The 25213-nt window shown below is 45.2% G+C and overlaps 4 protein-coding genes across 4 annotated transcripts in view; all 4 read right to left on the bottom strand.

Annotated features, from left to right (window-relative positions):
• Positions 1-1669: 1669 nt before the first annotated feature.
• LOC18025929 lies at positions 1670-2188 on the bottom strand. The gene is made up of 2 exons (XM_006409447.2): positions 2141-2188; positions 1670-1963 (listed from the first exon to the last, which is right to left on the bottom strand). Exons 1-2 carry the CDS (start codon positions 2186-2188, stop codon positions 1670-1672), a joined length of 342 nt encoding a protein of 113 aa, XP_006409510.2.
• Positions 2189-2227: 39 nt separating this feature from the next.
• LOC112089740 (NADH-ubiquinone oxidoreductase chain 1-like) lies at positions 2228-7369 on the bottom strand. The gene is made up of 5 exons (XM_024160493.1): positions 7283-7369; positions 5025-5116; positions 3707-4040; positions 3386-3462; positions 2228-2438 (listed from the first exon to the last, which is right to left on the bottom strand). The coding sequence occupies exons 1-5, from the start codon at positions 7367-7369 to the stop codon at positions 2228-2230; spliced, it is 801 nt and encodes a 266-aa protein (XP_024016261.1).
• Positions 7370-9044: 1675 nt separating this feature from the next.
• Positions 9045-10024, bottom strand: LOC18025932 (cytochrome c oxidase subunit 3). Its single transcript, XM_024160706.1, is given in 2 exon segments — positions 9045-9699; positions 9702-10024. Coding segments are annotated over 2 exon segments (795 nt in total). The 5' UTR covers positions 9994-10024; the 3' UTR covers positions 9045-9196.
• A 159-nt stretch (positions 10025-10183) lies between these two features.
• The window catches only part of LOC112089876, a 32663-nt gene continuing 17633 nt past the window's right edge, over positions 10184-25213 (bottom strand). The window contains exon 2 of the mRNA XM_024160707.1: positions 10184-10842. Within this exon, the coding sequence (XP_024016475.1) occupies positions 10266-10842 (577 nt within the window). The 3' untranslated portion in view covers positions 10184-10265. The remainder of the gene's footprint in view (positions 10843-25213) is intronic.

Genomic DNA, 25213 nt, shown 5'->3' on the forward strand with positions numbered 1-25213 from the left:
TTTCTACCTTCCGTCCCCTACAAAGTATTTATTAATTGGCCTTTACCTGCCCTGCCCGTACTATTACTAGATTGAGCACCAGAACCGAACTCAGGCTCGTTCCATTATAAATATCTCCTAAAGCTTGAAAGAAATGCGGATTAGCACAGGCAGGAAGTCTTTTTTTGTTGTCAACGGGAAGTCTTAACAACAAAAAATACGGGGGTTTTTTTATGTGTATCAATTCTAATGCCACTTTAGGGCGGAAATTGACTTTTATTCAAAAGGGGAAAATGAAATGGAAATAGATAGCTTAGACAGCCGGTCAAAGGTTTACAGGGGAGTCCGCCTTAGGTCTCAGTCTATGTTGCATTTCATACACCCGAGTCAGGGATTTTTTTTCCTACGGTTAACTCTCTCTGGTTGAAAGAGTCACTCCGAGGAACGCCTTAGGTCTCAGTCTATTCTGCCTTAGGTGTAAGTAGATTCGTAGAAGTAGATTAGGAGCATTTTCATGAAGCTTATTTCAGTCTATTCCCCCTGCATTTTTACGAGAAGAAAGACGGAAGAATGTAATGGGCTTCTGCAAGGGAATCAGAATAGGTGACAAATGCCACAGAAGGAACACAGAATAGGCATCGAGCATAAAAGAGGGCGCAAGCACATTCATTGATGCATCGAATGCTAGTGGTTTCGCCTTATCCGCGGTTATAGAATCCTCTGTCGGCGTAAAGGCTCTTTTCTCTTTTTGAACAAAAATTGACCCGACTGCCTAATCTACAGGAGCGAAGCCCATTGAGATTCCCAGATCGAGTTATGTCCCTGGAAATAGGAATAGAATCGTACAAAAGAGCTGTTAGCAGGGCTTGCTCACGAGTAGGCTGCACATGAACTAGATGAAGTAGAAGAAGACCACAGACAGAAGAGAATCGCTAGGCTTGGGAAATAAGGGTGGCTTGTTCACGAATGCCCTGTTAGAAGGAATCATTGGACAAAAAGAGGGGTAATCTAAGAGGAAATGAATCATCATAGGTTGTTCAAGAATAAGGGACTGATGACTTTCCTGTTGATGCAAGTAACTGTGAACTGCCTTAAGATACGAATGATAGCCCGCAACAGGCGGGGCAAAACTTGAGATTCGATATTAGCTGATGCAGATGAACTAGAAGGGGTTCCTCCGAGTAGGCTCTTTGATGGAATAGTAGATGTCGGCATTTCCGCTCCTAAAGGAATGAAGCTCGCCACAAAAAAGAAATTTCGGCACATTCATCAAGCTTAGGAAATCCGTCCTTCAAATATCCAAGCAGGGGATTCTCAAGCAGTACACACACGAGGAAGCAGTCCCGTCCTCATGATAATACTGCTTTATGGGATAAAACAGAGGGCGAAGCGTAGCGAGCAAATGAAAGAAAGAAATTGGTTCTCGTTGTTGATTCCGTATGGGTCAAAGAGTTCCTAATTGGTTAGTTGCTTCGGCCAAGGCAGCAATACGGTGCTAATTCAGAGGTTTCCCTCTTCTAATAAGATAAGCTAACTAAGCAAAGATTCAAGGTACGAAGTGACAACCTTGGGCATTGCACGAATCCCCTCTTTCGGAATAGAATAGAGCGGGCAAAGCCCTATTTCTTCTTTCATTCTCGGCTTTTAGTGAACCAGGAAAAGAGATAATGAATTAGGTAGGGTGGTCCCATCAGAATGGGCTTGGACCTTTTTCTTTGGAGGAACCTAGCTTCTTCAGCGAAGCTGGAGGAACCCCTTGACCGATAGTTTGAGTTTGTGGAACAAGTTGTAGAGATCCCATACTTTCTAGTACTTGTGGAGAATCCCAGTAAGAAATAGCTTGAGTTGTTGGTGGAAGTGACCTAGACATATTTTGATTTATAGGAGGAACCCCTTTTCTTCCGCTAGGTAAGTTGGGAAGTCCAACATAAGGCGGGTCAATTACATCGAACCTCAATTCCATCGAGCCTTGCTCGAGGAACGCCTATGGTTGATAGTGAACAGCAGATATGCTACATCAAGCACTCACTTTCTGTCTATTGGCCTTAGAACACTCCTTCTTATGTTGTTTTCAATGAAGGGGAAGTGATTCCTGAGTTCCTTCGCACAGGGTTTGAATTGAATTCAGTCAGTTTTGTCTACATCTTCTCTGCAATTACACCAGGAAAGAAAGCAGATACTGATGCTGAATGCACTTAACAAATCCCATGTCTGAATGCCTTAAACTTCGATTCAAAAGAAAGCAGAACTAGACTGCCAACGATCTGATCTGACGATAGAGAGTCTTCACCTTGTGGACCTGCTTTCGCCTAATGGTAATCTTTGTCTTTCCTTCTGTCTTTCGGGGATGTGATTGGGAAAAGAGCCATTGGAAGGTGACTAAAAGACCAGAAACAGGGGCTACCCGAGCTAATGATAGAGGCAAGAACACTTTCCGGCCAGGCCTGACTATAACCAACCTTACAGATCCCACTCAACCTTTTACACCGATGTATCGTACTCTCTCGACCAGGTCATCATAAGAAAATACTGCTAAATCTTTCCAAAGTTATAGAAGGAGGGAAGGCGCGCTACAACTAAATAACAGCCAGCTGAAAAATGCTAGCTAGTTAGGCTAGCGCGCAATGGCTTTCTCTGCTCTGATAGGGGCTTGCTTCTTCAAGCTCTGCCCAACCTATACAAGGTGCTGCTCGCTTTCTCTCAGCCACTAGTGGCTTATGTGGTGGTCGACATTCCTACGCGCTCCTCCTTGCCCCCTACTTCAGAATCCAAAGGTCAACTTTGGATGTTGTCGTGACGCTTTGGTTACGAAGGTTACCGGGGTCTAGGTTTATGGATGGAGTCAGTCAGCGAAAGTCCTCAATCAATATCAACAAGATGTCGTGACCGCTTAGACTTGGTGGATTTTGTCAGAAAAGAAAGTTGGTTTCGGGGGTTCATTGATTAGTACACCTCTGGTGCTGGTAAGGTCGGAACCGTGGTCGTCCGTCTCCGGTTTGCCGGCCGATAAGATCTCTGAGATTGATCAGCCAGCTGGGTTGGTTTGGCTATTCCTTTCTATTGAAAAGGAGTCAGCTGTCTGCGCGAGTCACCTTCTTTTAGGCTCCGCTGAACGACACGGTATTCTCGTTCAAATATAGGCCGGCCGTACTTGTGATGGTTCCCAAGGATCCAATATGACCACTTAGGTCTACGTTGCCGCGATATTTTTCTATGGAAGCGGGCGGGCTGTTAGAAGTTCGGCCCGGTTTTTTTGGTGTCGTAGGGGAGGGATTGACCTTTCTAACGCATATTCAGTCATACCGGCATGTCCCCACTGATTTGTTTTCGATCGGAGCATCAAGCAGCGCAACCCGGTTCTACTTGACTAAGCCCCGTGCTCGTCCAAGGAGGGAGTTTGCTTTACCCAACTTCCTTTTTGATAACAAGGCAGAAACCTCCGACCCGACATTCAAAAGTTTCGAATGAAGAATGAAGAGTGCCCTGCCCCAGCAAGCACCTACAAAATTCTAAATAAAAAAGCGTGACTTTACTAAACAAGCAAGAAAAGCCCTTTCGCACTTCTTAGTAAAGCCTAAGCGCCCTTGTTGCTAAAGGGAAGGCCGGCTTTCTTCGCATGCTTGAGCGCATTACGCATTAATATAATACATATATATCAACCTTTCCTTGAGTTTTCAATAAGGGGCATCTATAGTAAGGGGCCTTTTCAATAAGACTCGCGCTAGGCGATCACGTTTTTTGTCTTCCCAAAAATCGAATATTTTTGAGTTGGTAAAGACCCACCCCTCGTTTCAGTCAGAATGAGTCCCCGGGACCCCGGGACATTGGCTTCCGCCAACAGTGGACTATTAAGGATCGCATCCCGCGCATATTCTACATTATAGCCTGCAACTGATTCAGCTTCCGCTTCTGGGAGATCAAACGGAGCTCGATTAGTTTCTGCTAGACGAGAAATAAGGAACATAACCAATACAGGGAACAGGGGAATACCAGACCATATCTGCTTTTGCGCCATGACAATCTCACTCGAATTACGGGGACCTACACATATTAGTACAGTATACCGGGGTGTCCCCGGCCAGAACCACACGTGCAAGTTTCCCTGCATGTGGCTCGTCCGTGCTTTCCGAGGCGCTGCCTGTGACTCAGCATGAGAGAAGGGGGCGGAACTGCACACTCTCGTGTTCAGAGCATTGTCTGAGTGAGTAGGCAGCGCCTACCAAGCAAAGCTTTCTTGAAGAGGCTGGGCTGCTTCCTTTTCGGCGCCCGCCTTTATTCATCTATATTAAAGCCACCCACGACCCAATAGGAACGATTTCAGCGCCCCTCTCTAGACAAGTGCTCGAGTCATGCTTACGCCCTCTCCTTTCAGTCGAGTGACTTTGCCCCTCTCTAGATAAGAAGCAAAACGCGCCATCACCTACAGCCCTTTCCTCTGCCGGGGACTTCCATGAAATGAAAACGGGCGGCATCGTTGTATGCTCGACATTTGTTGCCCTGGTTTATATCCCGGAGTACTCCTATGGCCGATCTGTCACCCAACCTACTTAAACAACCTAAAGGAGGAACCTAGCTTTTTCAGCGAAGCTGGAGGAACCCCTGTCCCGCTTTTAGAATGACCCTTATGGCACAGCTTAGTCAGTTATTCTCGCAGTTCAGATAAGATTCGGACCGCCACTTCTCTGAAAGCATGGTGCTTGCCTCCTCCCTCCTTGGAGCTCGTCCATTCGTTGGGTGATCCCTTGCTCTCACGTTCGAGTGTTTTCTCGTCGTTTAGGCCGGTGAGTGAGATTTCTGCTCATTGCAGTCACCTCCGGGGTTCTTTGCACCTGGGATAGTACCAGGACCCTTGTGCCCCGGCTCTTGATCAGATAAAGCTGCCCGCCCGAAGCCCGACCTATGACCCACAACTCAAAATGAGCCTTACGACGAGACGCGGACATTACCCATGCTGCGGTTCCCTCCGGTCCGTTCCCGGGTTGGGTTAGGGGAACATCCGAGCGATGATTGCCTTCGCGGATACAAACGCGCTCACAAGGCGCACAATAAGAATAAGACCAATAGAGACTTCATAAGAGACCATTTGAGCTGCAGATCGTAATGCTCCTAGAAAGGCATATTTCGAATATAGAGGAGTTCAAGTTACCAACAATCAACGAGTTGATCATACCCTTCTATGAACCGTACGAGCACGTCCTCTCTCACACCCCACCGCGCTTACGGCTCTATACCCCAACCCTACTTGCTCTGGACCCCCCCGGTCCTCCCTTTCTATTCCTCGGTAAGCGGGCCGTGGGAGCATGGCGGGGGGCGCTATCCCCTTTTGACTGATAGAAAGCATCTCTCTTTTGTCTCTCCTGACCGAACCCGCCAAAAAAATCACAATAGAATAAGTTGTTCTTGCCGGGAGAGTAGCGTCTGAGACATCTTTATCTGAGGCGTTCCTCGGCGCGGAAGTTACCGTTTATAGAATGCAAGCAAGGTAGCTTGCCTGCCAAGCCGATAGGCGAAAGGGCGAACTGATCGACTTGCATGTGTTAAGCATATAGCTAGCGTTCCTTAGTCTCAATCACAGACCTTTTTCCATTTTAGGTGAACGAGGGTTACCGGCTCTACGACCTTGCAAGGCACTACAGTAGAGCTCGAGGAACGCCTGCCACTTTCTAAATCGAAAATGTCAACTGTGAAGATTCTCGCGTTTCTTTATGTAATTTCAGGATTTCTTTTCGTTGATCGGATCGAGCACATAGTAAGAAACCCTAAGTCAATTCATTCTCTTTGGCTGAAGTCAATCTTCATCAAGACAGCTGACCGAGTCGAAACCTACTGCTCAAGTCTGATGAATGCCCCGTTCATGAGCTGGTAAAGTCGAGATCAATCAAGGGGATCGGAGACTGGACGTCTATTTCACTATCCCGCTTTTGTCTAAGAAAGTCAGATGCCTATGCGGGATCATTATGAACAGGTTACGAGGCGTTCCTCGTAGCTATCAGAGGCAACGGTGGTGACACACCATATTTTTGACAGCTGTCTCGGTTGTTTGAGTTTTTAGATTGTGGAACAGGGCCCACACTTACATATTTTAGGTGACCTAGCCCTACAGTTGGCACTACGAAGTCGAGAGCTGCAGATCGACCTCTGCCCGCTGCCCTTACCTACTCAAATCCCAAAACGAAAAGAATAGGCTTAAGCATCTGGCTTACCGGTAATCTCCCATTCCCGCCATCGAGAGACTTTAATAACTATAGCATGCCAGAAAAGGGGAGTTTAGGTGCTTAGACCTATAGCCCGAAATCTTCAACTTCTTATAAGCCGACATAACATATTCAACCACGGATTAAGTCGACATAACATCCTCACGTTCAGTCAGGGTTTTCCAATTGGATTACCTTGCCGGAATTGGATAGAAGTAGGGCTAGACGCGCCGGAGGAACCCCTTCTGCTCGAGCTCGCCGTAGGAAACTTTCCCCAAGGTTTCAAGATCCATCTTTCAGGTTCCTTTCAAGCTGTAAGGCTCGCTCTGTTCTCAAGGCTTGGTAGCTCTTCACAAAGTCTTCCTTTTTCCACGAGTTGGAACCGTGCCGACACATTTTCATATCGTCCCCCAGTAATAGAGTGGTAGGTTTCTTCCCTTTCTATTATGTATGACGCCTGAATCCTTCAGCTACATCTAAAGAATCCCAACCATTACACTAGAAGAAGATAGGCAACTACCTTGACCAACCAAAACAAATGAAGAAAGGAAGGGACGAAAGTGACTCGAGCAAAGCGAGAGGGATGAAATGAATAAAGGGTTATCTTGGATTCCGACTTGGAAGCTTGAATAGTGATAGATAAGACAACTCAACTAGATTTCACGTCTTTTCTTGAGAGTGCCTTTCCATCGATAGTAACTGAGCTATCTAGGGTTCAAAACCTGGGGAAGTCACTTCAACAGAAGCCTTACCAAAGTCAAGAGATTGGGCTCCTATAGCTATAGTTGGAGCTTTTACGAACAGGTTTAGAGTAGGCAATTCCAGTTCAAGTTTCAGCTTGATAGCTATATATTTCCTTTCTTAACTGGGTTTTTGAACTTCACATATAGCCCATCAGCTTGTGACTTCGCACTCTCAGTTTCGAGATTGGGAATCGACAGAACTGCCCTTTCTTAACTTAATTATAAAGGGTAGCTTAGCTGGTTAGATTTACTGAAGGTAATTCAATCGCTGAACGTTGATAATAGCTTTCGAGAAGAGATCCTGACTCTCCAGCTAGTTCAAACTTCCCCGATTAGTAATGCTCTCACCCTGGGGACATATCTCACCTTTGTCAGCAAAACAGTAGAACCATCTTCATTTCTCAGTCTCACACTTCCTATTCCCTTCACTGTTGACATGGTGTCATTTGCCATCTTTACTTGTCCACTACCAGCATCTGATAAACTCACAAACCATTCTCTTCTTCCGAAAGAACAACCTGTGTCAAGTATCCAGACTTCCCTTTGTTAGGAATCCCTAATTGAAAGTGAGAAGGGACCTACACTAGTATATAAAGCTTTCACCCTCTCCACTCATTGCCAATTGGTTTTGAGTTGGAAGCCCATGAACACTCACATGGTATCAAGAGCCATGGAGGGTTCTCTTGAGTCTTATCCTTTTCCTTCCAAGATCAATATTACTAGTTGTGTCTCCATTAAACTCAACGATCGGAACTATCTTCTATACGACGAAGGAAGGGTGCGATTGAGTCCGCTGAACTTGGGCGAGAGATGTGACTTCGAGGAACGCCAAAGCTCTGGTGTCTACGAGAAGCTTCATGAGTCAAACAATTGAGGAAGCCGATGCTTATACTTTGGTAGAGAATCTCGCACAAAGCAATGGGAGTCATGGCTCGGATTATGATCGGACTACAAAGAAAAACAATGATGAATCTCATCATGCCATCCAAGAGCTGAATGCAAAAATGGATAAGATATTGAAGCGTGACCAAAAGAAAAGATGACGGTAAACTCTTGTGAAGAGTATGGTGGATATCAAGGGTACCAAGACTTTGGTGTTGAAGGGTATGAGGAGCCACAAGAAGAGTTGAACTATGTTGGAGGTCAAGGATTCCAACCAAGACCTTGAAACCAAAACTATAGGAACCACCCGAGGAACGCCTTTATAACCAAATGAAACTCTTGGAGAAGTAGAATCCATCTAAGTAGCCTCGGTTTCGCGTCCTTCTTTGCCAATAAGTATCTCAAAGCCGCGTGGTCCGTGTGCACTATTACTTTGGAGCCCACCAAGTAAGACCTAAACTTCTCAAAGGCGAAAACTACGGCGAGGAGCGTAAGTGCGGTGGTGGCATAGTTGACTTGCGCGTCGTCCAAGGTTCTACTAGCATAGTAGATGGCGCTCAACTTCCTGTCCTTCCTTTGCCCCAAAACGTCTCCAACCGCGTAGTCACTTGCATCGCACATGACCTCAAATGGTAAATTCCAATCCGGTGGTTGGACTATGGGCGCGGTCACTAGAGCCTCTTTAAGCATCAAGAATGCCTCAAGGCATTTTCATCAAACACAAAAGCCACATCTTTGCATAAGAGTTGTGTGAGTGGCCTAGCAATCTTCGAGAAATCCTTGAGAAATCTCCTATAGAACCCTAATGTCCTAAGAAGCTTCGAATACCCTTTACCGAGTTTGGTGGTTGCAAACTTGTCATCACCTCAATCTTCGCTTGGTCAACGAATTTCTTACTTGTTTTGAACAGTATTCTAAAGACACGTCTTACGAAAAGCAGATTTCATTTTTTGAGGAAATTATTAAGTGGGATTCTGAAACGTATAATTACAGCTTGCACTTTTAACGGCGAACTCTCGCAATAAGCTCTACTTTCTTTCTTTCTGGTTTTGGTGTTCCGATATCTTTCGTAGGATGAGTTCGATCCATTAGGTTCTTCAATTTGTTCAGAAAAGAAACAAGAAACAAGAAAACATCTTTGATTACGATTAAAAGGAACAATCTCAAATAGACCAAGATCCAATTTCGGGTAATTTCTTGGTGAACATGATCTGCCATAATCTCTTCGAGGAACGCCTTCATTTATGTGCCAGAATAAAGAGAGATTTGGTAGGAAAGTGGAAGAGACTTTATTGTATATGATAATCAAAGGGAGTGGGAAAGCTGCAGTAATTCTTTGGAAAAGCCCGGTTCTCTTTGTCTTCGAGCTTTCATTTTTGAATCCACTCTTTCGTTCCTTCATATACCCCCCCACCAATAGATAGAGACAAATAGGAATAACCAAACCACGTCTACAAAATGCCAGTACCATGCAGCTGCTTCAAAGCCAACGTGATGCTCCTTCGTCAGATGACCAAGATATTGCCGAATACCACATATAATCAAGAAAAGAGTACCTATAATCACATGAAAACCATGAAAGCCTGTTGCTAAGAAAAAGGTAGAACCATAAATACTATCCGAAATAGTGAAGGGTGCTTGATAATATTCCATTCCTTGAAAGCCAGTAAATACTAGAGCCAGTAAAACGGTAGCTACTAAAGCATAAACGTCTCGTTTTTCCTTCCCCGCGAGTATAGCATGATGAGCCCAAGTTACGGCAGCTCCTGATGAAGGGAGAATAGGGGTATTAAGAAAAGGGATTTCCCAAGGATCTAAAACCCCAATCCCTTTTGGGGGCCAAATACCTCCGATCTCTACCGCAGGTGCCAAAGAAGAATGAGAAGAAGCCCAAAAAAAGCAAAAAAGAACATAACCTCCGATACGATGAACAGAATAGAACCATATCGAGGTCCTAATTGTACGACTTTGGTATGATGTCCTTCCAACGTGGATTCACGTAGAACATCGCGCCACCATACGAACATGGTATATAGGAGAAATATGAGGCCCAAACTTAGAAGTCTTGCACCCCCTTGAAATGGGTGCATGTACATCACACCTCCTACGGTGGTTGCCAAAGCTCCGAGTGAACCCGAAATAGGCCATGGACTTGGATCTACCAAATGATAAGAATGCCTTTGAGATTCAATCATAAACCACTTTGTTTCGGTTGTATGTAAACCCCCACCCTTCACCCCCACCGGGCTCTTTCTCTTTGGGGTCTAATTTTCTTTCTATCTGACAGGACAAACTAATAGGAAGGGATGGTTCTTTCATTGCATTGATAGAAGTCTAACTAGAAAAGGATCTCTCTATTACTTTGAGAAGAGAATCGTTGGTTTGACCGACGGAAAGCATGGGAGAAAGAAAGATGCACAAACAGACTTAAATCTATGAAAAGAAAGAAGATAACGAAAGAACGGATTTACTTTTGGGGGGGTTGGTGCTCCTGTCCAGCATGGATGAGTACCCGAAGACACCAATTAAGGAACGTCCGGCGGGCTTCTTCTTCCCCTTCCCTCGCAAATTCGGCATTAAACCTTCCCCTCCACTCGGCGATTTGCCGATCCCGAATGGAATCAGCTCTTCGACCGAGATGGATTTGCCGTTCTAGTTCGGAAATCGCCCGATCCTGGCGATTCAACAATTCCAGACGCCGGCCGGGATCCCCCTCGTTCTCGAGGGCCCGCTCCAAACTCTCGACCCGGTCCCAAGACTCCGCCAACAGCAGATTTCGCGCTCGTACAGAGTCTGCATTTTCCATTTCGGTGTACAACGACCATAGAGACGGCTGAGGATTGAGAGCAATCTCGTTACCCTCCGTATCGGCGGGCAGGTCGAGATTAGGAATCACAAATAAAGCGGGGTCCAGAACCCCAAGAAGGCCCAAACAAAGGCGAATGATCAAGAGAAACCGAAACACTTTTGGGGCAATGAAAAAAAAAAAATAAAAAATGCCCATAGAAATCGTGCTTCGTTTCAGATCCATTTTTCGCAGCAATCTGATAGATAAGACTTTTTAGGTCTTAGGGCTATCAATCCCCTTGTCAAAGTAGTACTAAGAGGTGTCAATCCAGACTTGTCAACGAGACACTAGTCTATGTTGTTTGTTTATTCAAGTCAAGATAAAAAGGGTGAAGGTTTTACTAAGCTGAATAACAACGATTAAGTATGTAAGTAAAGTAAATGATGAGAATCAAACAAAGCAAAGATGTAAATGATAACTAAGCGATTCAGATGATGATAATATGTAATAAAGCAAGAGACTTTAGACGAGATACTTGACTCGGGTGCTTCCAAGTTCAACTAGTGGGTTAATGAATCAAAACATCGAGCGGTTTCATTTAACTTTGAACTCAAGGCATGTTAATCTTCTCATGAAAGTATTAAGCATCTAAATTGATCCTCCTTCATACCAAAAATGTCTTTTGAGAAGCATCGAATCAATCAGCAATAAGAATCAGTTCAAAAATGTCATTTAAGAGAACAAACTATCACTCTCGCGATGAAAGACTCTTAAACCCATAACCGAGTGGTTCAGACATTTCTACAAACACTTTTGATGCGAGATATGTCTCAGATCTGGACCTCAAGTGATGTGCTTGGATCCAGCCTAGAGATCTCGTCGGTTAAAGAATGAAACATGCAAGACTAGACACCTAAACCCACTAATCTACCTAGAAAGCACCCTAATCTACTCGTCTAAAGCCGCTTAAACGACTACTCACTAATCATAACGAGCTCACTAAGTCCTTTGCAAGACGTGTAGCTGGTCATGATGAGGAGTTTAATGTTAGATGATCAAAGAAATAAAGAAAGAACAAGATTTCTCATGCAAAAGCGAGATATCGGATTAGAATGATCAAGTTTCACCAAAGAGGCAAGTTCTTAAAGCTAAAAACAGATAAGAGATAAGATGATTAGGTTTTTAGTCTCAAAATGTATATATAGCAAAGGTAAAGTGTCGCGGGTCAGCCCGGAACAAACCGGGTACTGAACCGCGTTCTTGGGTTGATGGGTGAGTGCCACGGTGTGTCGGAGAGTGAAGCCGAGGTCTTCATGTCGAGGAGTGCACGTGAGTCCAGATCCAAATGAAGATCTCGTGAAGAACACGTCAAGAACATGCATGAACCCTAGTCTTCGATCCATCTTCACGTGTGTGTTCTTGGGCAGCTTTGTTCTTGATTCTGGGTTCGTGACAATGGATCTCGGCATGAAATGCCGAGGCGCTTGGTAGTCGAGGGGTTTGAGCGAACAGGGGCCGGCATGCACGCCGAGGTCATTGCGCCGAGGTGCACGTTCAACACTTAGTCGTTTCCAGCTTTATTTCTTACGTGTGCATGCCTTGATTCCAACGTGCCGAGGCGTCAGCACGAGGCCTAGTTCAGAATACTCCCAAAATATGAGCCTTGACTTGGCCGATGTCGAGGTAACGATGCCGAGCCCTTAGAAAACACTTAGCGCGTATCGCAACATATTTGGGTTCGTATCGACCATGTCACCTTCCGGAAACAGTAACTTTCATCCCACGACTCCAAATGCTCTGAGACCAGTTCCATAGTCAAGATGACTCAATAAGCTCGAACTTTGGTGAAGAAACCGTCGGAGCTTGGGAAGCGGAGGGTTTCCTGGATTTCACATCTTTGAACCGCATTGGAATCACCAGAAAATAAGCTTTTTAGACCGATGTGAACTCCGGAGACTTTGCTCCGAATTGAGCGATCCCAACTGTTCTGAAAAGGTCTTTCACAGATCTCAAACTTGGATGAAGACCGGGCAAGCTGATTTGGTCTGGAAAGGCTCCGTCCGCCGTAGCCTTTGTACTCCGCCGTTTGGTTCTCGGGTGCGCGTAATGTTGGTGCATCTTCCGGAGGCTGTATCTTTCTCCCCATTGGTCCGAATTGGATGATTCCAACTGTTCTGGGATCTTTGCCTGATTATCTCCGACTTTGCTGAAGACCCCGCCAACTGGTTCGGACCGGAAGGTTCCCCGGATTGCTGATCTTTGAAACGCGCGGACAAGGACAAATTTTGGTCGAGAAAAGCTTCCCGCGGTAAGGAAAATGGCCGAGGGCTGTGTACCGCGGTAAGCTTTTTGGTCGTAAAAATTCCTTCGCCTCGGCCAAAAACTCAACCCATGGTATTTGCACCCGATCTTCGACCCAAGCTGACTTTGGTCGATCGGTAAGGAATTTGGCCGGTGTTGAGCGATCGGTAAGGATTTTAGCCGAGGTTTCCGTCCGTCCGGTACGCGATTTGGCCGAGAAATTTCTCCAAGCGGTTTTCACCGTTTTTGACCCTTTTCTTCACCGTTTTCTCCTCTGCTCCTCTTCTTAAGCTCCAAACGACTCCCAAGGCACCTGATAAAGACTTCAAAACATGCAAAACTCTTTGGGACCTAATGCAAACCCTAAATCCTATTTTCATGCCTAAAGACACAATTTACATGGGAAAACACATGATGAGGACTCTAAAATGCTCTCTAAATGATGTAAAATATAGACATATCAACTCCCCCACACTTGTCCTTTGCTTGTCCTCAAGCGAAGAGAACAAATGAGAGAAAGAGGTTGTAATGCAGATGGAGCTCATATTTCCTTTTTAGAGAGAAGTGATCACAAAGAGAACTTGGATTCATGCTCAAATATGCAATGCAAAGCCATACTCAGATATTTTACAATTAAAGCACAGAATCTCCACAAGTCATTATCACATTCAACTCTTTCACATTCATTAAGCTCGTAACCGGTGAATCAAATGATGCAATGTTCAAATAGGCTGGCTTGGCTAGGGTAAGGTCATGAGATAAAAATGATCTCATCAATATTCAAGCGGGTGTAATGCAACAATGGGATCACTCAATGAACGACCAAACTTTGGCAGAATGCTAAAGGTAAAAAGCAACCGATGCATACAAGGGCAAGACTCATCACACCCCACACTCCACTCAAAGCTTTTCTCACTTGCTCACCCTCTCAAGATCCTCACTCTCTCAATCGCTTTCTTTTTCACTAGGGGACTCACTTTTGTTTTGATTTTCAAGCCTTTGGTGCTTACTTATTCAAACAGCTCTTTTCTTTTACAGCGATTAGCTTCTTTTCTTTTCTTTTTAGAACACTTGAGCCTTTTTGGCTTCTTTTCATTTCAGAGACTATACTTTTCTTTTTAGAACAACAGAGCTCTTCTTTTCAAATTCAAGACTCGATTCTTTTTTCTTCATTCCTCTAGCTATTTCCACTCTCTCTTTTTCTCTCAGCTCACCTTTTTCCACTCACCAATAGATCTTTTCCCCCACACTTATTTCTTGCCAATACTCTCAGTTCCTTGATGTTGGAACGTAGCACTCAATGAGACATGCCCTTGTCGCTCTAAACCTAACACTTTCTGCTAAGTTCAGTCCAAGGTGGCCTTACAATTCACACACAAACATTGGCTTGAAAAGAAAGTTGGGTTCAAGGTGAGGGAACTGATCCATGATGCGGATTCAGCTACTTGAGCAAAGGAAAAGAGGGTGGTGAAAACAATGATTCTAGCTCAAGTATGTATATCGGTATCCACAAGCCAATTCAAGCAATGCATCAAAAGATATTTACAATTCAAGTTCAGGGTTATCACTTAACTAGAGTTGAGTGTAATTTAGACTTGCTTCACAGATTCAAATCGTTTCAAGCTTTACAAGCACATAATGAGTTTCACAAGCATATTTAGTTCAAGTTCTCAAGTGATTTACTCTCTAGGAAAAAATCTATCATTGCTCCTTGCACTGATGCAGTCCTAATTGATGCAACTAGACTCGATCTTAGAATGCGAGATGCAACTAGAATGTTAATGATGCGGTTTTACCATATGTACAAAGCTAAATAAGACTCAAGAATGCAAAAGTCAAATAAGAACAAAGAAAACAAGATCAGAAAACACAAAGCTCCTCCCCCACACTTGAATAACACAGTCCCGTGTGTTATAAAAGCGTGTGAGAGAAGTAAAAAGACAAACTAAAGCAATGCAGATGATATACACAAGATGCATATGTACAAGAGTTTGAAGTCGATACCTTAGTCGGAGAGGTCTGATCCCAAGTAGTACGAGGGATTTGATGTTGAGCAGGAAGGTGTGGACTGACGTGGTGGGCTGCTATCCGAGGGTTCAGGTAAGAATGCCAAGGCAGGGTCGATCCAATCCTCTTTGCCTGGTGGAAACTCCGGGTTCCTTGCGTTTGAGCTTTCCCCAACCTCCTCTTGTGTAATTGGTGCGGTTGAGGTCCCCGAGTTCTTGTCCGGAGAAGATGGCCGTGTGAGCTTCTTGACCTTCTTCTTCAGGTGCCTTACACAGTCCACCAAGGCATGAATGGTCTTGTCTTGCCACTTACACCACTTTTGGAGAGTGTTCACTCGCAAATACAGCTTCTTGGTGTGGTATTCAGGCTCACCCCACACGTATGGATCAAAATGATATCTGCCTGCTCCCATCCTTCTCTCAGCGTGCCGTTCTTCTTCATTCTCACCTCCGGCCGGGCCGTTCTCGTTCTGAGGCTTGTTAGGTATGGCTTTGGTGCACTTGCGCATTGGTGGGCCGAGAGATAGGTTGTACAACTGATCCTTGAGGACATAGAAGGAGATGTTACACTGCTTATCAAGCATGGTGAGGCCTCGGTTAGGCAGTAGAACTTGTGTACCGTCCCTGTGCATCAGCGTGAAGTTGTAAACCCATCTATCCCCTGACTTGCCTCCAAAGAAACCACTTTTACTTAGGTATTGCTCATTAATGAGACTCGGCCGCGATGGTGAATCAGGGAAGATGAACCCTTGAGCTCTCAAGATTTTAGTGACAATCCAACCGTTCTGAAGCCTCCTTGCTCCCTTCTTCTTTCGGTCACACCACTCATTGTGTCTATAGGTGAGCATTTGGATCGCAAAGAACGCTCCTAAAGACGGTACATGCATTGGCCCTTGGAACTCCTTTTTGTTCTTCATTTGAGTGATGAGCGGTTTAAGTCCAAGTCCCAACAGTTCAAGCTCTGCCGTGTGAATCACACCAGGGTTGTATGTAGAGAAGAACGTAGAGGCCAGGACCCGGTTGGTGTATCTGATCGCAGGGTTCCTGATGCAGCTTGTCTTGCTCTTGCCTCCCAAGTAAGGCCCAAAAGATATCATTTCCCACAACGCGGCCAACTCATCACGAGGGTACACAAACTTGTCAAGCGAGCTTCCATTCCTTTCAAATCCAAATATCTCATCAAGCTCCTTGAAACTGACCTTGTAGTGCACACCTTCTATGTCAAACTCAATGTGTCTGAACCCTTTGCCATGTAGACGCTTGGGATCTCTCTTGGGGTAGATGACAACCTCCAAAGTGGCAAGAAACTGTTGTGTGATCCCCTCGTAAGCAACATCGCTCATCATGAAGAATTCGGCCAAGCCCATGTTTTGAAAGATGAGTGTAACATCATCGAGTATCTCAAGCTTCTTCAACAGCTCCATATCAGGGAACCGACCTTGAGCTACTCTTATAGAGTTAAAGTGGTCCAAGTACTCCTCAGTAGTAGGGAAATGTTCCTCCTCGGGCTCGGGCTTTGGTTCCTTCTTTGCCTTCTTGCCACAATCGGGTTCATGAGGGACTATGGCTCTCAGCTCGTCTCCAGCGTTCTCAGTGGCTGCCTGCTCCCCATTCCGTTTTGGTTCAAGGGTTGGAACCAGAGTGAGCTCGGCGTTCCTTGCTCGCTTGGCGGCTGGCTCACCATCGGATCTCACGGAGGGTTTCTTGCTTGTTCCACCATTGCGTGCCACGGCCACGGCTTTCCCTTTTGTAATCCTCCTCTGGACTTCGTTTTTGTTTGTCTCATGAGTGGGAACAGCTCGGTCGCCGGTCATCTGCAAGGCAGATCCTCAAAGAGACCGTTAGAATCATGTACATCAACAAGCACATGTCTCTAAAGATAGCAAGAACAGAGCTTTTTATCTAACAAGACCAGGGTTATAGCTTTTTCCAAACATCAAAGGAAGTAAGAACAAGCCAGAACAAGCAAAGAAAGACACGATATCTAAACAGTTCAGCTCAACATCTCAAAGCATCATTAAGACCGATTTCAAGCGCATTTTCTCAAGAATTTTAAAAACTCAAGAACAAGTGATTTTCAGAGCAAAGACCCGTTTTTCTTATGTTATCTATCTTAATGGAATTTTTAAAATTGTTCCCAAAGGCCGACATGTTCTAAAAGAATCGATTCCACATTTCACAAACAATAAAGCTCGCAAAGAATGAAGGAAAAAGATGAGTTCTTTAAGATGCAAATACCTTTGGGAATCCAAGATTCAAGCTTAGTGGAATGCTTATGATGAATATACAACACCTTAACGAGTCTAGGACGCTTGGAATCACAAGAAATGGATGAGAAATGAGAGAGATGTGCTCGTGAAATGCAGAGAAAAGAGAGAAGAAGGCGAACTCTCGGTTTTGGCTCGGGATGGAGGCTGGTATGGGCGATGTCGCGCTTTCCAGCTGGCGTTTGGACTGTAGTGGGACTGGTCCCCCCTTCTCCTCCAGTTGCGATCGTTGACCCGCGCCAAAACAGCTTTGACCAGTCGTTTAAATTCAAATTACCGCGCAAAGCTTCCAAATGGCGCGACTTGGGAATGACGTGAGCCGTACGGACTAGAGTGGTTTTTCTCGTGTTCTCTTGAGCGGCCTCGACTTGTTCTACCCCGAGGGCACTAAGCCGAGTGGGCTAAGCTCAAGTTAACAAGAATTTCCCCGCGGCCTTCAAATCTTTTCCTTAGTCCGCGCAAACCTTCTTCTTTGACTCAAGTGTCCCAAGTGTTTATGTTTTTGATCATTCTTGAAACTGGGCACCTCGGTATGCTCCACCACGAGGGTATCATGCCGAGGTCACTTGTTTTTAACAAAGAAACACTTGGTGCAGGGGGTTTAAACGGTCCGGCCCTGGTGTAAACTGGTCGCGGTCTCGGATCGAGGTTTTAGACCATTGTAAGTGAACTTTGCCCCTCGGTATAATTATACCGAGGTGTTTACACCGTGGCCCTCCCCCACACTTAGTCATTTCACTATGACCCTTCTCGGACACGGCTATGATGAAATCGAGTCGAGGAGTCTAGCCGAGGTTCTCAGGCTTTACTCGGTAAAGGTGACCGCGGTATGTATATACCAAGGGTCGATACCGAGGCTACGTACACTCTAGGACTTAATTCATCAGGCCGTGTCATTTTCGAGCTTTTTCTTATTCTCATCATCAAGATTCACCATCTAACTCCTGAAACACTTAACAAACCCTTCAAAAAGCTTCAAGTAAAAAGAAAAAGAAGATGAAAAGCGAAATATGTACAAGGATAAGCTTGGGGTGTCTCCCAAGAGCACTTTGTTTAACGTCACTAAGTTTGACTTTTCATACCCTTTTCAGGCTGGTTCTGGTTCAAGAAGAGGAACTGAGGTAGCTCCCTCTCTTGTTTCTGATGCCAGGTAGTTCTTTACCCTCTGACCGTTTACCACAAAGCCTTGTCCATCTTTTCCTTTTAGAACAACCGCTCCATAAGGCCTTACTTCAAGAATTTCGAATGGACCGGACCATCTGGATCTCAACTTCCCAGGGAATAGCTTGAGTTTCGAGTTAAACAGCAGAACTTGGTCTCCTTCTTTGAACTCTCTCTTGTGTATCTTCTTGTCATGAAGCGCCTTGGTCCTTTCCTTGTAGATCTTAGAGCTCTCAAAAGCATCTAACCTGATTTCCTCAAGCTCATGAAGCTGTAAAACCCTCTTCTCTTGTGCAGTCTTGATGTCAAAGTTCAGAAGTTTCACTGCCCACAATGCTTTGTATTCCAACTCAACCGGTAGATGACAGCTTTTCCCATAGAGCAAGTTAAACGGTGAGGTTCCAATGGGGGTCTTGTACGCGGTTCTGTAAGCCCACAAAGCATTATCAAGTTTCTTGCTCCAATCCTTCCTAGATGAGCTCACGGTTCTTTCTAAAATAGCCTTTATCTGTCGGCTAGAGACCTCCACTTGACCACTAGTCTGCGGATGATAAGGTGTGGCCACCTTGTGCTTTACCCCACGCTTCCTTAAAAGACTCTCAAGAGTCTTATTGATAAAGTGGCTTCCCCCATCACTGATTACTACTCTTGGAACTCCAAACCGTGGGAAAATGATACTTTTGAAAAGCTTTACCACCACTTTTGAATCGTTGGTTGGGGATGCAACAGCCTCGACCCACTTACTCACATAGTCCACCGCGACAAGGATGTACTGATTTCCGTATGAACTCACAAAGGGACCCATGAAGTCAATGCCCCAACCGTCGAAGACCTCGACCTCAAAGATTGGGTTTTGGGGCATCTCATTCCTCTTGGATATGTTACCGTGCCTTTGACAAGCCTCGCATCTCGATACCACATCTTGAGCGTCCTTGAACATAGTCGGCCACCAGAAGCCGCTTTGCAAAACCTTGGCAACCGTCTTGAATGCACCTAAGTGACCACCGTACGCTGAACCTTGGCATTCTTGTAGCACCGGATGGATCTCTTCTTCGGCTAAGCATCGCCTATAGAGATGGTCCTTGTTAAGCACGTAAAGATACGGCTCATCCCAATGATATCTCATCACATCTCTAAAGAACTTTTTCCTCTGATAGGCATCAAGATCCGGTGGCTCTAAACCGCAAGACAGGTAGTTCACAAGATCCGCGAACCATGGGAGGCTTCTTTCCTTGATCGTGTTGGCCTCTTCCACCTCTAAGTAAGACCGTACCAGCATGAGATGTTCCTCAGGTAAAGCATCGTCTATGGGGACCTTTTCTTCAATCCTCAGCCTTGAGAGATGATCTGCGGCCCCGTTTTCAATGCCCTTCTTGTCAAGTATTTCCATGTCGAATTCTTGGAGCAATAGGACCCATCTCAAAAGCCTCGGCTTAGCGTCCTTCTTAGACATCAAGTACCTCAAGGCCGCGTGATCTGTGTAAACCGTGACCTTTGATCCCACTAGATAACTCCTGAATTTGTCAAATGCAAACACAATGGCAAGCATTTCCTTCTCGGTGGTTGCATACTTTTCTTGAGCTGAGTCCAAGGTGCGGCTGGCATAGTAAATCACATGGAGTTTCTTATCTTTCTTCTGCCCCAAGACAGCTCCCACGGCATAGTCAGATGCATCAGTCATCACTTCGAATGGTAAAGACCAATCGGGAGCTTGTACAATTGGTGCACTGATCAAAGCCTCCTTGATCCTCTTAAATGCTTCCTCACACTCTTCATCAAAGATAAACTCCACCTCTTTGCACAATAGCCTAGTTAAAGGCCTAGCTATCTTGGAGAAATCCTTAATGAACCGCCTATAGAACCCAGCGTGCCCAAGAAAGCTTCTTATCCCTTTTACAGAATTCGGAGCTTGTAGGTTCACCATTACCTCGATTTTGGCCTTGTCCACCTCAATTCCCTTCTCTGATACCTTGTGCCCCAAGACAATGCCTTCTTGTACCATGAAATGACACTTCTCCCAGTTCAATACAAGCCTATGCTCCTCACATCTCTTTAGAACCTGAGAAAGATTAGCAAGACATTCGGAGAAAGAGGAGCCGTATACGGAGAAATCATCCATAAACACCTCGACTTTCTCTTCAATTAGATCAGAGAAAATGTGCATCATACATCTTTGAAAAGTGGCCGGTGCATTACACAAACCGAAAGGCATTCTCCTATAAGCATAAGTGCCATAAGGGCAAGTGAATGTTGTTTTCTCTTGGTCTCTTGGATCTAATTGTATTTGGAAGAATCCAGAGTATCCATCGAGAAAACAGAAATAAGGATGATTGGCTAACCGTTCAAGCATTTGATCAATGAATGGTAAAGGGAAATGATCTTTTCTTGATGCAGAATTCAATTTCCTATAGTCAATGCACATGCGATGGCCGGTTATAGTTCTTTGGGCTATGGGTTCATCCTTATCATTTTTTACCACCGTGATACCACCTTTCTTGGGCACAACGTGCACAGGAGATACCCACCGAGAGTCAGAGATTGGATATATGATCCCTGCCTCAAGGAGCTTTAGTATCTCCTTCTTAACCACCTCTTTGAGGTTCGGGTTAAGGCGACGTTGGTGCTCAATAGAGGACATGGCTTGGTCCTCCAGGTGGATCCGGTGAGTGCATATATCAGGAGAGATTCCTCTTATGTCGGCCAAGGAATACCCTATTGCTCTCCTGAATTTCTTGATTTCATTAAGCAATGCACGTTCTTCATGTTCAAGCAAACTATCGTTTATGATCACAGGGAAAGTGGAGTTCAAGCCTAAGAACGCATACCTGAGCCCTGTTGGTAGAGGTTTGAGCTCAACAGGGGGAGCGTCTGCCTCATTCCAATCGGTATCAAAGCTACATTGGCCCGGAACAGCTTCCTCGGCCTTTTCCTTGTTCTCGCGCGGATTATCATCGGCCTCGATATGAGTTGCCACGGCCATGATATCCCGAGGTGTCTCCTCTGTTCCCATGGACCCCTCGCTGTCTAAGATGTCGAGGCCACTCTTCCTGAGCTCCAAAAACCTAGCCTCAGCTCCAAGTTCCTTCGGTTGGTCCAAAAGTTGCTTGTACACCTCGCTTTCCTCGTTCAAGTACCCGTGCTCGCTTTGTTCACGTGTAAGGACCACTTGTAACGGATCCTCTGCGTTCAACTCTTCCAGGAGCTCATCAGCTAGCTCCTCCATCACTTCCACATAGAAAACCTGACCTCCAATGGTCGGTTTCTTCATCATCTCTTTTACATTGAACTTCATATGCTCGGAACCGATGTGTAGTTCAATCATTCCTCCTCTCACATCTATAATGGCTCCTGCGGTCGCTAGGAACTGTCGGCCCAAGATGATAGGGTCCAATGGTTCCTCGTCCATCTCAAGAACTATGAAGTCCGTGGGGATTTCTATCTCACCGATCCTTAAAGGTAAATCCTCAAGCAAACCCACCGGTAAGCGAACTGATCTATCAGCTAGTATAAGAGAGATCTTGGCCGGCTTGTAACTCTTGTATCCCAATCTCTTCGCCACCGTGTATGGCATTAGGCTCACAGAAGCTCCTAGATCACACAAGCAGTTTGTGAACTTCAAGTGACCTAAAGCACACGGTAAGGTAAAGCTGCCCGGATCGGATAGCTTCCTTGGTATAGACCTCCTTTGTATTATGGCGCTGCATTCATGGCTCAGTATTACCATACCTTGGAGCTCCTTTGTCTTGTTGAGGATCGCATCTTTTAGAAACTTCCCAAGCTGTGGTATAGCTAAGAAAGCATCTATAATGGGTAAGGTGAGTTGCGTGTTCTCCAAGTGTTTCTCAAAGACCGCTTTGGCTTTGTCTAAGATTTTCTTTTTGAAACGCCCTGGGAACGGTATCTTGGGTTGGTAAGGTGGTGGTGGAACGTATGGCTTTTCAGGCTCAGTTGTTTTTTCCACCTCTTTTCCTTTGTCCTTGATCGGTTCTTTCTCAAAATCCGCTTCTTTACACGCATCACCTGAGGCTGCCTCCCCCTCTAACTGCTCATTGGCCTCAATGAGCTTAGTCGTAGGCTTCGGAGCTTGTAGTTCCTTGCCACTCCTCAATGTAATGGCGTTCACGTACTCCTTGGGATTGGGTTCCGGTTTACCTGGTAAAGCCGGGCCTCGGGATGATGTAGAGGCTTGATTCTGCTTAAGCTCTCTGATATCTTGCTGCATTGTCGCGTGCTGGCTCTCAACTCTCTGCTGACCCTGTAATAGTTGCTGTAATATCCCACAGACGTCGTTTCCCATCTGATTCTGACCCGTTCCCTGATGCTGTCGCTGATTACCCATCGGCTGCGGATTGAACCCTGGTGGAAACTTGTGATGTTGCGGTTGGCTGGTGAAGTTGTTACCCTGAGCCGCTTGATTCTGATGAGTGTAGCCGTGCTGTTGCCCACTGAACTGTTGTTTGGGCTGGAAGGTGATAGATATGACTTTTAAGGGTCTCAGGGCTATCAATCCCCTTGTCAATGTAGTACAAAGAGGTTTATCAATCCAGATGTGGTGTTAGACACTAAGCTATATGATCAAGTTCTTAATTCAAGCAAACAAGAATAGGTTTTGATTAATCTAGAGACAACTATAAACATAAACAGGTTTAAAGACAAATGACAATGACAAATGATGTGAATATGATATGATGGAGGCATGAGATTCTAGACATGATAGTTGGTTAGGGTGCCTTGGTGTTAAACTAGAAATGCTAATGACAATGATGAGACATGATTCAAATGATTAAGAACTCTAATCTAGGTTAATCCTCTCATGAAGGTATTAACCCCTATACTAATCCATTTTCAAACCAAATTCCCATTTGTGAAACATGAATCAATATGCATTAACAAACAGCTCTTAATGATCATTCAAGCATTTAACAAATCATTCCCATGATGAAAAATTACTTAAACCTCTAACACAACTCTTTCAGGAATTTCATCAAACACTTTTGGTGCATGAAATTCCCAGAATCTAGATCTCAAGTGATTATCAAGGATTTAGCATAGAGAACAGCTGTTTAGAGAGATGAATCAATGAATCTAGCCCTAAGCACTCCTAATCTAACACTTTAGCACCCTAACCTACACATCTAGAACCTCATTAAGGTGACTACTCACTAATCATACTAATCTCTCTTAAACTTTTGCAAGTTGAGTAGATTAGCATGATTAATGATGAGAAATGGAGATGGAGATGATAGATTCAAAAGAAAACAGCTTTAAACACCCAGATCTCCTTAAACTCTCTTGATTAAACACTCAAATAAAGATATTTCTCTTCTTAATGGAGTCTTTTCACCAAAAAGGCAAGAGACAAAGGGAATAAAACTTAGTTCTCCCCCAAAAAACCCTAAAAAGTATTTATACCTTCTTAAAAACGAACCGGGTCAGCCCGGAACAAACCGGGTCCTGACCCGGCTTTAATGGATAAAGTGGGAAAAGCTGCGGGTCGGTTCAGTATGTCCCAGGCCGCACACCTAAGTCGCAGTAGATGAAGACTTGTCTTGTGAGGCTTGAATCACCTTGTCGGAGCCGCACGCCTATCTAGGAGTAAATTGCGAGTGTTTCTGCGGCATGGTCTCCTTCCTCTCCAACTCGCAGGGCTGAGCCGGTTTCTGGGGGATGTAGAAACTGTGCGGGTTGGTCTCTATTGCACTTAGGTCGCAGGCTCAAGTCGGAGTGAATTCCGAGTGATCGTGCGGCATAGATCCAGGCGCGGATGACTCGCATGCCTAAGTCGCACGATTGTGGACTTAGCATTTCTCTTGCTCGGGAGCTCCAGACCTCTTCCAGTGATAGTTTACCCGCACATTTCAACTCGCAGCATCAGCATTCAGGTGTTCATCTTCAGGCCTGCGGGTTAACCAAGTCGCAAGACCATCTCGCAGCATCCAGAGCAGCTTAGATCACTTCGCATTCCGGAGAGTGTAACTCCTGTGATACTTGTCCGAATTGAATGATTTCGGTTGCAGAAGACAGAGGACTCATTTATCTCCAACTTTTGTGAAGGAAGTTTCAGTGCTTGGGAGGTGGAAGGCTTCCTGGAGGGCACATCTTTGCAGTGCATGTATACGACCAGAGAGAGGCGTCTAGACATGTGTCCATTCCGGAGGCCGTATCTTCCTGCTCATAGATCCGAATTGAATGCTCTTGGACGTTCTGGAAAGAAGACTCAAATGTCTCTGATTCTCATGAAGGACCCGGAAGCTGAATCGGCCTGGAAGTGCACCGTCCTTCGCATCCTTCAGAACTGATCTGCTCGGTCCGGAATACCTGCGAGACAGGGGTTTCTTCCGACGAGCTTATCTCTCTGCTCACGCGTCCGAATTCTACGATTCCAATTGCTATGAGACCGTGCTTCAATGCTCTCCAACTTCTATGAAGGACCCGCCATCTGAATCGGACCGGAAGGCTCCCCGGACAGGTGATTTCTGAGACTCGTTCGCACCCGGAGATTTTGGCCGATATACTTAATTCGCGGTACGTGAAAATGGCCGGTAAAGCTTCCCGCGGTACATGAAAATGGCCGGTAAAACCTTCCTGGCCAGCGAGAATGGCCGATAACCTCCATAGACTCAAGTTTTCCACTTTTTCAAGCTCTGCTCACCATTCCACCTCCTGGATTCATCTTTTCAGCTCCATAATCACCTGATAGACACTCAAAACATGCAAAGACTCATTGGGACCTAATGCATCTCCTAAGTTCTAAAACAAACCCTAGGGACCTAAAATACATGAAATAAAACATGATTTGGAATGATTTGTGCAACCTAAATGATGCAAATTATAAACATATCAACTCCCCCACACTTCTCCTTTGCTTGTCCTCAAGCAAAAAGAGCAAATG

The sequence above is a fragment of the Eutrema salsugineum genome, unplaced genomic scaffold (assembly GCF_000478725.1).
Source record: "Eutrema salsugineum unplaced genomic scaffold, Eutsalg1_0 scaffold_11, whole genome shotgun sequence".
NCBI classification, from domain to species: Eukaryota; Viridiplantae; Streptophyta; class Magnoliopsida; order Brassicales; family Brassicaceae; genus Eutrema; species Eutrema salsugineum.